The 13,068-nt window shown below is 40.3% G+C and overlaps 1 protein-coding gene across 1 annotated transcript; it reads left to right on the forward strand.

The window, feature by feature from the left end:
• The first annotated feature begins 333 nt into the window (after nt 1-333).
• On the forward strand, nt 334-2,386 carry MC5R (melanocortin 5 receptor). The gene is made up of 2 exons (XM_009070880.1): nt 334-509; nt 1,327-2,386. The coding sequence occupies exon 2, from the start codon at nt 1,409-1,411 to the stop codon at nt 2,384-2,386; it is 978 nt and encodes a 325-aa protein (XP_009069128.1). The 5' UTR covers nt 334-509; nt 1,327-1,408.
• The last annotated feature ends 10,682 nt before the right edge of the window (nt 2,387-13,068 follow it).

The raw sequence follows: 13,068 nt of genomic DNA on the forward strand, positions 1-13,068 counted from the left end.
TGTCAACGTCCTAGCAACAGCAAAGAAAACAAAAAAAAAAAAAAAAAAAAAAAAAAATTGTTTTTGGAAAGGAGCATGTCTAGTGCATTTTCCCCTTTAGTATTATAGAAAACTCATAATGAATTTCATATCAGAATCACTGTTCAGTTAGAAAGACAGGAGAAGACCACTAGATGGTGGTAAAAACCCAAGCCTTTGCTACAAGATCCGTGGAAAGAGAAATCCAGAGGGACAAAGAAGGGGAGGAGGAGCCACAGTTGGAGTACTGAAGTCATTATTGCTTGGAGTCTATAAAAAGGCAGTTGCAGAGTAAGTAATTTATACGTGGTCAGCCTTGACTCTATGGATTTGCTCATTTCTTTCCCTTTATTTTTTTTCATCTATTCCCACCAAGGAGTCCCCAGCCCCAGATGTCGGAAGAGGAGGGGGGCTGAAACTTCAGATCTCTGGAGGAAAGGTTGCAGGCGATGAAGAGGAAGAGCAGCTGAAGGAGAAGCTCTGGTAAATAGGTACAGTTAATTCTCGATTGCCATTAAAAGGCTACTTTGAAAATTGTTTAGCATGGTATGCTTTGAATTTTATTTGCAACAAGTCACTGACAATCAGTTTAAGTGTTCCCCTTATTAAGTATCCAATGGCTTACAATTTGCCCTGAATATTGTCAATACCTAAAAGGCATTGAAAAAAATATTCAGGATCTGGAATAGAAAAATTAATTCATAACAGAATTCCACCCAAACTGATTCTATAACCTTAGTGTATCCTGAAATGTATGCATTTGCCTTGGTTAGGAATTTAATACCATGTTTTTACATGAGCATGTTAGTATGGTACTGATAAGCTATTTATAATACAGTTCATGCAAACTTAAAAGTACAAAGGTTAGGAAAGCATTTAAATCTTGTACTGAAAATGTTTAATTCTTAATTGTGGCAACAGTTCAAACTTCTATATATTGTATTCAAATCAGCAGTTTCTGCCGGAGCTAATACTACATTGTCCTGCATTTCTGGGGTCTGAGAGTTGGGACTGTGAAAAGTATTTGTTGTTTGTTTTTCAACAGAATTTTCAGGACATTCTGGGGAAGTATTCCAAGGGACCAGGTAGAACAAACAAAACTATGAATGAAGAGTGCATGAATATCTTAGTTTGTGTTTTAATTTCCCAGGCATGATGGGCAGAAAATCTCTGAGGTAACTAGAGGTTATTTTAGATTCGGTAGAGGAGTATGGTGTGGAAGAGGCAGGGCATGTACAAGCAAAATTAAATAGAAATGTGTGATAACTTCTGCCTGTACTCGTCATGCTATATGTTTTTGTTTGGCAGGATCTTTTGCCTTTTGGAAAATGTATTTACTACACCCCTTGGCAAGCCCCTCGGAAAGAACAGAACGTGTTAGCTTCCAGAGATGAACACATCCTCTCGGCTGTATGTTTCTGAACTAAACCTGAGTGTCTTTGGTAGCAACTTTACTTTGCCTACTGTCAAGAGCAAGTCATCACCATGTGAGCAAGTGGCCATTGCAACTGAAGTATTCCTAATCCTGGGCATTGTAAGCCTCCTTGAAAACATCTTAGTTATATGTGCAATAGTTAAGAACAAGAACTTGCATTCACCCATGTATTTTTTTGTTTGCAGTTTAGCAGTGGCTGACATGCTAGTTAGTGTGTCTAATGCTTGGGAGACCATAACGATATACTTAATAAACAATAGACACATCATTATGGAAGATGCCTTTGTCCGTCATATAGACAATATCTTTGATTCAATGATCTGCATATCTGTGGTGGCTTCCATGTGCAGTTTGCTGGCTATAGCAATAGACAGGTATATCACTATCTTCTATGCCCTGCGTTATCACAACATCATGACAGTGAAAAGATCAGGGCTTATTATTGCATGCATCTGGACCTTTTGCACAGGCTGTGGCATTATCTTCATTCTTTATTATGAATCAACTTATGTGGTCATTTGTCTCATCACTATGTTTTTTGCCATGTTGTTTCTCATGGTCTCGCTGTACATACACATGTTCCTTCTGGCTCGTACTCATGTGAAGAAAATTGCTGCTTTGCCAGGGTACAACTCTGTCCGTCAAAGAACCAGCATGAAAGGAGCCATCACTCTGACTATGCTTCTTGGCATCTTCATTGTTTGCTGGGCTCCATTCTTCCTTCATCTCATCCTGATGATCTCCTGCCCTCAAAACCTCTACTGTGTTTGCTTCATGTCTCACTTCAACATGTACCTCATTCTCATTATGTGCAACTCAGTGATCGATCCCCTGATCTACGCCTTCCGTAGCCAGGAAATGAGGAAGACCTTCAAAGAGATAATGTGTTGCTATAGCCTGAGAATGGTCTGTGGGTTATCAAACAAGTATTAAGAAAACAAAACCAAACCAGGGAAGAGAATGGAAATGCAACATCTTGCCGTATCCTGTAATCCTGTTGAAATGCCTATGGAACATTGTCTCCATTCAGCTGTCATGATTTCTGCAGCAATCAAAAATTATTTTTTAACATGTGGTTTTACATTTCTTTCCCTCCACACACCTCTCTCATGCTGGTGGTAGGAGCTACTCAGCATGTCTGTGTTATGGGGATAAAGAATATTTTGAATATTATTTGCCCTACTGAAGACTGGATTTTATAAGAGGATTATACTGGGAAAGCCTTATTTTTCTTTCTGCTAAATGCAATGAGTGAGACCTGCCACATGAATGAACCCATCAGTCTCTCAATGCATGTTTATTTTGACATTATTTGTCTCTCAGCTAAAAATAAGCATGGCTTATTTTGAAGGTCAAAATTAACAGGTTTTTTTTTGTTGTTGTTTCTTTCTGAAGACATAAAATCAGAGAAGTAGCTCCAATTATCAAGCTTCACATGCCCTGCTCAAAAGTTATGACCAGTATACATGCACATATCAGCAGTCTTGTATTCCAATCATGACTGTTAGTATCATAAAATATGTATATGTATGAGGCCAGTGTTACCATGAGATTTTCCAGGCTGGATGCAGTACCTTGTAATATATGACTATATATGTTCTTACCACTGTGGACTAAGATGTACCATAGGTGGATTTTAAGGCTGAATATGAAGACTGAGGTGATTCTAGTTTGTCTGTTTTCTTTATTTCCCAGGGCTAGGGAAATAAAGGGCACATGGCCTCTAAATACTGGTCACGTAATATTTTGTGGAGACAGAAGGACTGGGTGAGTGGCTGCCTTTGTATAGACATTAGAAGAGCATTTCAGCTGAGAAGAGCTTTTGTTACTGGAGGAAGCTGTACTGTAGATTGCGTCTTTCAAGCTGTGAGAGACAAAACAAGTTTGATAATCAGAAGGCATAGCAGGCAATGGCAAAACATGGATTTCAAAACCTCAGGCACATGTAGCTCTAACAGACTCCTGACTTTTGCTCCCCAAACAAACAGTTTTTGTCTTTGTTGAGAGGATTCTAAGCTGAAACCCTCATGCCTTTTGTGTGAGTAATTTGCATCTAGTCGTGCTTTCATAAACATGCTGTTCTGCAACAGCTATGTAATGTACAAAATATTGGATTTATCACCGGTGAAAGAAGTGCAATGGTGGCATTGATTTATTGATGCCTATGGATGGTGCACTGTGATTTAAGCTATGAAAATACTTCAAGTGGTGGTATCCTACTCACTAAATATTAGAAAATCCCTTGGAAAAGAACTATTGCTTTTGAAGTCTGAAAGAATAATGCTTGTTATACTTGGTTTACAGATACTCTTAAAACTCTTGTTATCAATAGAAGGAATATGATTTATTGCATGGGCCTTAGGTTGTAACCTCAAAGTGGAAGTTCTGATTGGGTTTTAGGAAATTCTTTTTATCATAAAGGGGGTCAAACATGGGAACAGGGGCCCAGTGGTTGTGCAAAATCCATCCTTAGAGATATTCAGAACTTCATTGGACACGGCTATTCTGTGATTCTATGAAACAGTTTGCATATTATAAGTTTGTAATTTTTCCCTCCTAATTTTGTCTCCTGTATAAAAAAAAAAATCTAAAATATTCTCCACACATTTAGAAAGACAGCATATTTTATGTCTTCATTTGCTTTGGAGGTCTCTGACAGGAAAAGTAAGGTGCATGTTTAGCACCAGAGTTATACATTTTGTCTGCTGCACCTTAAAATATATTATTCCTCCAGCTTATCTCACTCTGACGTGAGTGGGAATGTTATTCTCAGTCGAGATACCTTATTATGTCTACTGATACAATGGTTATATCAGTGCACTACATGCTGGGATCTTCCTTCAGCTGTATCTGAAAATGGGATTTCAGAGCTATGTTTGTGGTCAGTAGTGAGAACCTTGCCTTGTTTCAGTTCACCTCTTAATCCTATCCATAAAAAGCATGTAAATGTGGGCTCTTGTAGCTATGAATGCAAATGGAAAAAGGAGGCAGTTCCATTGCACAGTGAAAGGCACCAGCTGATGTAAATAAATCATTACATCTTCACTGGGTACTGCAAATAAGAGGGTCTTGTACATATTTGTAAATCAACAAAGGGGAAGCCAAAACTGTAATAGCTTTGGGTATTTTCTTGAATAGTATATTACTTTTTTTTTCTGGTTTTGTTTGAAATTTGTTTGATGCATAAACACAGACATATGAAGAAACTATTAAACTGGATTGCTGGAAAACCCACTGTTACTGGTTATTCATTGTAGTGTGTCTTCTACCTTGTAGATTATTCACAGAGGAAATATTGCATTACAGACTTTCACATCTCAATTTAAACAGATGCCTTACAAAGAAACAGATTCTGAATGAGAGCTACAGACTAGTACAATGTATTTACATTCATACCTATGTTCCTCTGGGTGTCAGCAACACATCTTCGTTATAAGCTTTACAGGTGGGGACCTGAAACAGCTTAAGTGTGAAATGAAAATATTTTCAAGAACAGGCTAGAACAGTTCCTGCAAAAAAGGCTGTTTACACTATAGGAATATATGTCTCTGACAGATCATGGCATGTTTTAATGTGCTTTTTTCTCCTGTTTAACTGCAGAATAAAAGGAGCATTTAGCATGCTCTCACTTCTGCCAGAGCCTGAAAAACACGAAGTATTCTGATAGACTGGGACAAGCAAGCATTGTGTAAGTAGGAAATTTGCTGTCAAAGGACAGTCATCAAAAAATTGGTTGCTAGGCTGTCATTGCACCATTTCTCTGCAGTGAATGACACTACTCCTGCTTATACAGCCAGTCATTTATGGTTTGGCTTTAGTCATTAGGAAAAAAAGCTCAAATCACACTATTTTTGTCCCAGAGCTCCAAAACTAATTTCTATCTCCCACCGTTGCTTTGATGACAGAACACTTCATGGCTTCTAACTTGTGTGTCACTATTTTGAAGTTTTTAACGAGCAGTTATTCTGATCTCACTCCTGTTGCAGGTGGGATCAACTTCTAGAAAGTCATCTGCATTTTAAGCAGATTAGTATCAGGGAGAATATTTTAAAAAAAAAATCTGAATCTTTTCTCTGGGCCAAGGCCACAATAAGGTATTTGGCAATACTAGTTTTCCAAGAGCCTTAGCATCTCCTCTAAAACAAAACAGTCATAACTGAATGGAGCAAAGCTGTTTATGATCCTAGGTTTTATGATCCTGCTTCCCAGACGGGCACAAAGGGCTCTAATTACTGAGTACCATGGCCCCTGAGGTTGGGCTGGAAGGGACGATTGCTTTCAGCTCTACAATCTCCCAGCCTGCACCCTCTATGCAACCAGTGTCCAACAGTACAGACTATTACAGTGTGGAACCCTTTTGAGAGTGGGTGGCACATTCATTCCCACTGCTTAGGCTTTTCCTCTTAGAAATCCTTCTCTGAGTGTCTCTCTGGAGCTGCACTTCTTTCAGGAATCCTGTGCAAATAAGTGCAGAAACCACAGGAATTTCTTGCACACACAAATTTTAAGAAGGCAGGAAAAGTTTATAATCTTTGGGAAAACAATTCCTTCACACAGTCTGCTCTCTGAAGTCTCCAAGGACTCTGTTCTGTCTCCAAAGCCTTGTGGGGATTCTCCTGCCTATCTTGCAGTAAATTCTTCTGTTGCTGGTCAGCTTCTTACACAGGAGACTGACTCTTGATAACCACTGTTGTGATCAGGAATTGCAATGGACAGTCCCAGCCTTCAGCTGTGTTGGTATGCATGCATAGTGCCCCTCCTGCTAGGCAGGGTGAGTGAAGAAGATACAGGAACACCGATGTGGAAATGGGGATCCCCACATGAGGGATGGAAAGTCATGCAGGCTGCGATGCATCTGCCTTCATAAGTCTCTGTGCTAGGTTATCTCCATCTGGGATGTTCTCCTTCCTTTTCTAATCTCATCATTTGTTACAGCCTGAGCTGTGTGTATTTTGGATCCACTAGTTGTTCATTCAGGACAGAAAAAGAGAATCTGAGGGGTGTGTGCGTGTCTATACGTACATACATGCCTACATGAGTTCTTATGCCCAAACATAAAGTGCAATCACAGATGACATCAACAAATGAAAGGTACAAAGATTTCCCCTAGCATCTGTCACACAGAAGATCTAGAAAATTAGTTAAATTCTTATGGTCCTTAAGCACTACCCCTACAACAGTTTCTTCTTGAGCTAATTGCCTGAAAATCCTTAAGAATGCATGACTGGCTGCGCTGAGCACTGAGAGTGAAGGGTCTCCATCAAAATAAAAAGCAGCTTTTTTAGGGACATTACACAAAGTCTGGATATAGGTCTGGTAATCCTCTGGAATACCAGTAGAGCTTTCAGCAAGCTGTCATTTAGGGACTTCTTGGGCAGAAGGACTTCTTACAGCTTTTTGACTGATAGCTCTCAATGAATGCGTCTTGCACAAATTAATCTAATCACTTTTGGATCTCTTTATATTAGTCTGCAACATCTTGTGACACTTAGGGAGAAATGACAAAATTATCAGGAGGTTTAATAAGAAGTAATCTTTACTTGTAAATTTTGGATAATCCGGGTAGAACAAAGCACTTGGCAAACATTAACTTAGTAAACTTTAAAGCATCCAAACACAGTGCAAGCTTTAACTTAGCACACTTTAAAGCATCGAGACAGAATAAAACTGTTAGCCAGGCATTGAACATGGCACGTAGATCCAGTCATTAACTGGATACTTCTCAGTGCAGCTTATAATATATACATGAGAAGTAGAATGTAGGAGAAATAAAAGAGAAAGAAAAATAGAAAGGCAGATGAGAAAGAGAAATAGGCAGTCACCACCCATGGATCCAGTGTGATCTCAGCAGCTTTGAATCCAGGATAGCAGAGTGCACCATGCTGCACAAATCTTGCTGTCCTTTTATCAGTTCCCCTTTGCCTGAGGTTCTCCCAACACAAGGTTATGCTTGTGCCTGAACTTTAAGCAGAGCCAGAGTGCTCCTGGCACCCATATCGGGGCTTACAGCAGAGCCATGTGGTCGACTGAACCTATCACAGTGCAGACCGGCAGTAACCTTTTAAATTCACACATGCTGAACAGAGCAGTGCAACAAGCCTCGAGGGGGTGGGAGGGAGCAGTCATTGCTCCACCTCTGCAGAGGTCTCCCTGTTCCCCCACTGCTTTCCCACCTGGTTGTTTTGAGCCAGGCAACCTTGCGTCTGGTCTCTGACATAACCCCATGGCTCCAAACAACCATTGGAAGTGGAGTGATGGGGACTTTTGCAATGGTGGTGTTAGAAAAGGGAGAGAAGAGAGAGAAGAAAGAGGAAAGTATGCAAGAAATCATACATGGACAATCACTATTCCTATTGTCAGAGATCTAAATCCAGTCAATATAGTGATCCTGATGTGTGCAAGCCATATTTCCCACCCTGTGAGTCCCAGAGACTACAGAAGAGATGCAAACCAGGTTCTGGGGGAGAGTCTGTTAAACCAGTCCTTTGGCTGCAGTGACTGGAAGAGCTCGACAGACTGGTTGGCAGCTTCCTCATTTTTCACTTGTGCTTCTTCTACTGAGGTAGTAGCGTTATGTACAGTAATGCAGCATTCCCCTTTGGTGAGATTTGGCATTATACATACTTCTTGCTCTTTCAGTAATAACATATAGAATACTTGACAGTTTTGTAAGACCATTTTCAGTACTTGCTGGACTTGTAAGTTAAGCTCCCTAATGGCATAGCAAGCTGAATTTGGTAAAATGCTGTTTTGCTGTGTAAGACTCTGTGTTGCCCATTGATGTTGTAGTACAATTCTACTGCTGCCAAAAAACCCAAACTTTAAGGCAGAGGATAATTTCATACCAAATGTCTAAAACAGTCAGGCTACCTTACATTTTGGACCCTGTTGTGACCATGACTTGGGGTATCCACAAACCTTTTAGCATTAGAACATCCCTGAGTCACACCACACAGTTTTGGATAGTTGGTAGTCTTATAAATCCAGGTATCATACTGTATCAGATAAAATCTTGTAACAGTGAAAACAGGTATGTTTGTTCAAAGTTACTGATAATCTCACTTCCAGAAACCAGAAGAAGGATAACCCCAATAAATACACATATACAGGATTAACACCCTTAATCCCTTCCATCAACCAGGTTTCAGGAGCATTGGATGCCCAGGACCTGTATCACAGTCATAATAGTCTGATTGCCTCAAGGGTGAAAGGTATATAGTCAAAAGAAAAATCCTCACAAGGCTAACAAAAGCTCAAGCTATTCCTACCTCCTCCACAGGCAAGGTGAAGTCCATTTCAGTGTGAAAAGCACTGCGGATTGTCTAGTGGTGAAAGTTCACTCTGCATCTTGTTCACTTCCAAGGCTATAGTAATAGGTTGCACAAAGAACTTTAGACTTTGCTCTGAGGAGGTAGGAAGGGGTATACAAATACCTTGGTCTGTTTGATTCTAAATTTGTATGAAACCATATATGAGCTCCCACATTAAATCTGGGGAGGATTCTCTTCCACCCAGAGTGGCATACAGAGAGGAGACACAAACATTCCAAAACAATGTCTGTGGAAAACCTACATACATATTGTAAAACCCATAAAAACAATCAACATAGCAAAGAACAGTACAGCTCTTCAGTCTTGTTGCCTCATTGTCTTCTCATTGAGTACCTGTAAGAAAAAAGAGAACTCAGTCCCACTTGGACTGATTTTAAAAAGAAGAATCTATCCATCTGGTGCTAATTTTATGTTCTCTGTCGTGGGCATCTGTACACCACTGTACACTGGCTACCCATGTGTATGTGTTCATGGGGGTCTTTAAGACTACTATTCACATTTAAGCTATTATAGATCACATTTGGTACTGCCTCCTGTTTGGTTTAGTTTCCAAAAAGGAAACCACTGAGTACACCCCTTGAAAACTGTACAGAGAGCACTTTAGGTGATCCTTCCTCCACTTTATGATTGTGACAATAATAGTCTATCTGTGCATGCCTCTTCCTGACCATCTCCATTTGTGCCACCCTGACAGGAGAGGTGTACCTGAGGTGTTGGTCTTAAGGACCTTAAAGGGACCTTGCAGTTTATTGTCTGCTGTCTCACAATTTTATCTGTGTCCTGTAAGGCTAAGTTCACCAGCATTTGTAAATTATGTAACGGTTGTTTATTCATCAATTCCCAAGGGATACCCTTCTCCAATCCCTCCCTCCATAGCTGGTTCTTGAGGTTTCACCTCCCTGATCCTGATCTCATAAGCAAATGATAATCCAGGTCTGAGTGTAAACTACATTTCGGCATTGCCAGATGATGCTGCTTGTTTTGTTCTCTATGCAGTATGCAACTATATACTTTCTTTGAGTACCACATGCTCCATAATTTGGGAAATTTCAAGTTCTCTAAAACAGTTCCCTCCCTGCAAATGCTTGTAGGAACAAATACTCTCTGCTCTCTAAATAGACTTTCATTTTCAATGGGAAGGGCACCCCAAACATATGCCAAAAAATGTGTTGCTTAGGAAGTGTTTCTGTGTTTCCAGGTCCAAGCACATGCCTTGGCTGTGTCCCAGCTCTGTAGCATAACTCATCTGATGGACATAACTTTCATTTCTCTACCTCTCATGGGGCAGAAGCCTGGCCACAGAGGCTGGAAGGGCCTTGGAGTGTGTCCCAGCCAGGCTGTGGGTGACTGAGGATCAGAGACCCCAAGTTCAGACACAAATTTCTCCTGGAAGCCTATAATTTCTTTGAGAAGGGTGGTGAGAATGTCATGTGCACAGCTACCTCCAGATGGTGATTCATCACTTGTCTCCTTTCAATTAGACTGGTTTTACACCTGATTAAAGCAAGATGAGGAATGGAATGAAGAGCTTTGTATGATAGCACCAGATGATTTTCAAAGGCATCATATGAACTTTTTTAATGCCCTGTTGCATAAATGCTTTAATTAACAGCAACAAAACAAAACAAAAACCTACAAAGAAAATGGGAGTAATTTTTCTCTCTAATTTGCCAGTTTTTAACAACATACTATTACTGTTGGCAAGCAATAAGCAGAGTTGCCTGTAAATTAGCTTTTCCATTTTTTTTTTTTGTATTTTTTACCATAAGTTTATGTCTACTGCACTCACCCTGAAAATATGACCTTAGGAATACCTATAATCTTTGTGTTATGCCTTTTATTTGTTATAGCTTTGCTCTGAACTGCTTTCTGGAAAGATTTGTATGTGTTTTGAGTCAGGACCTAAGTTCCTGAACTTCTGTGTCCCAGCTGCTCATAGTACTGGGATAGCCTTACATAGACTTTACTATTATTTCCACTTCACAGGTTCTTGCACTTTTTCAAGTCTGTCCAGGATATTCTTCCAATCAAAGAAGAGTAGGAAATATTCCTAATACTTTAATTCTTTAACTTTTTAAAAAATCTATAGCAACAATTATTAATAGTGCCAACATTGACCTTAGCTCAGAGATACTTCGCTGAAACAAAAATTAGCTCTTCTCCAAAAGTTTTTCCTAGAGAACATAAAGGGCCTTGGCTATAACAAGGAGAGGAGTTTCCTGCTCCAAGCTCACAAATGGTAGATAAGTGGTTGCTATGATCTCATTAGTCAGACATGCTTCTGCCCAAATTAAAGTGCAAACGAGACTATATGCCAAAATCAATAATATGCTAATAATATAATGGTATAATAATAATATGGATTTTATTTAATTATAAATGTGAGGTAGAGAGATAGAAAGAAATAGACAGGAGCAGGGAGGGAGAGAGAGAGTGGGGTAGTCACCACCCATGGATCCAGCAGCATCCCATTGGGTCTTCTTCACCCTGGGCTTGTCGATGGTGGTGTCCTGCATTGTTCTTCTGATGGTGAGGCCTCCCAGTTGTTTGTCTGGGGGTACCACCTTTATACAGTCCAAATTCTGGGTATCCGTGGAGGCACATTCCTAATTTGCATGTGAAGCAAGGTTGGGCATACCTTCATTGGCTTCCCCCAAGATTTCAGTGGGTGTTGGTGGTGGCAGATGCCATCTATCCCATAACTTTGACTGATGATATGTGTATGAGCAGTTGCTCCCTTTCACACAGTTTATCACAGCAGGAAGTTTTTTGTGCCAGGATGTGCTAAACAGATCTTGACTCTTCCAGGCCTGGAATTGGTGCCATCCAGTCATTTTTTGCTTCTCTTAAGTTTTCACTGTGGTGATTTATTTTCCTTAGTGGTATTTGTGAAAGGCATCTGTGCTCTTTACTTCCTTACAGTGGTGGAGCTTGGGCAAGCAAGCATTTTAAATCTGTGTTAGGCTCACACCTGACTCTTACAGAGGATGAATTGACTTCTTCCAGTGTGAAGACTAGGGTACATTAAAAAAATGTCCTGACAGACAAACTTGTGTCAGATTAAGTTTTAGAGGAAGAGATCTGGAGAGTGCTGGAAACTTGGCTGAAAGTCTGTGTGCAAGACCCTCACCAGGTGTGACCACATCCCATTCCACTGAAGTGTCATGTAAGGCATCTTCTCCCCACAAAGACATATAGTAGAGATTTAGGATATTGTACCTCTCAAGCTCCTTAGTCTTCAGAAAGGAAAGTAACAATATTTTAAATATTAGTGAAAATCATTGTGTCAAGATACATATTTATTACTCATGTTCCTCAGACCAAGAACCCACCCAGCTGTCCTCAATGGGCCCCCAGGATCCAGTGCTGTGGCTAGGGATCTCTGCAAAGTTGGGTCATATGGAATCTGCTAAAGTCACTTGGAAAAGGTAGGTTAAGCCTTTGACTTTGTCTGGGCTACAGTGCCCTGTTTGGTACATACAGTTTGAAAAGCAGGTGCTTAAAAAGTCCTCCTTTCAAATGGCAGAGGAAAGAGATGAATCACTTGAATTTCAAGCACAGTTCCAATGACAGTTCATGTCCCTGCATAAAGTGCATAAAAAATGAAGAGGTAGGAGGTAGGTCCTTGAATGAAATCCAGGCCTTTCATCTCACAGTGAAACTGCTAAATATTCAGGTTTTCACTATGAAAAGGGACACTGGCACAGCCACCTCTGAAGCCGGAGGTGGATTTTTGAAGGAAAACTTTGTGAAAAAAAGAAAGGTATTTGCTGTGTAGCCTGCTAGTTTATTACACTATGGAAAGTCTAACAGTCCCTTTGGTGAAACAAGTGGAGAAACATGTTTTTGGCTAATTTTGACTGAACTAATTTTTAAGCTAGGGTCTGTAGTCTATGGCCCTTGGCATCTCTGCTGCCCAAAGCAGAGGTGCTGAGCTTCCAGAAAACTGGAAGGTGCAAGGACTTTATGTACAGCAAGTGACAGGTGGGTTTAGCCTTCCAGTTCCTCATGCAGATCCTTGGCTTTGTTGGCTACATGCTTGGTGCTCCAGTCATGTGCAATTAATAACTGAATTTAACCATGACATTTTAAGCAATACACTGGACTCTTTTTACAGTGGGGGATATTGAAAACATGTCCAGCTTAATTAGAAGGGAATGGAAAAGAGGAAAGCCACCCTAGAGCTACCTTGTGGGAGACAGCCCTGGCATACAGACAAGCGGGGGATCAAAGGCCTGTTGCACAACGTAATGAGTAAATAGATGACAAATACAACATTAGCTC

Source organism: Acanthisitta chloris, unplaced genomic scaffold, assembly GCF_000695815.1.
Source record: "Acanthisitta chloris isolate BGI_N310 unplaced genomic scaffold, ASM69581v1 scaffold203, whole genome shotgun sequence".
Classification (NCBI taxonomy): Eukaryota; Metazoa; Chordata; class Aves; order Passeriformes; family Acanthisittidae; genus Acanthisitta; species Acanthisitta chloris.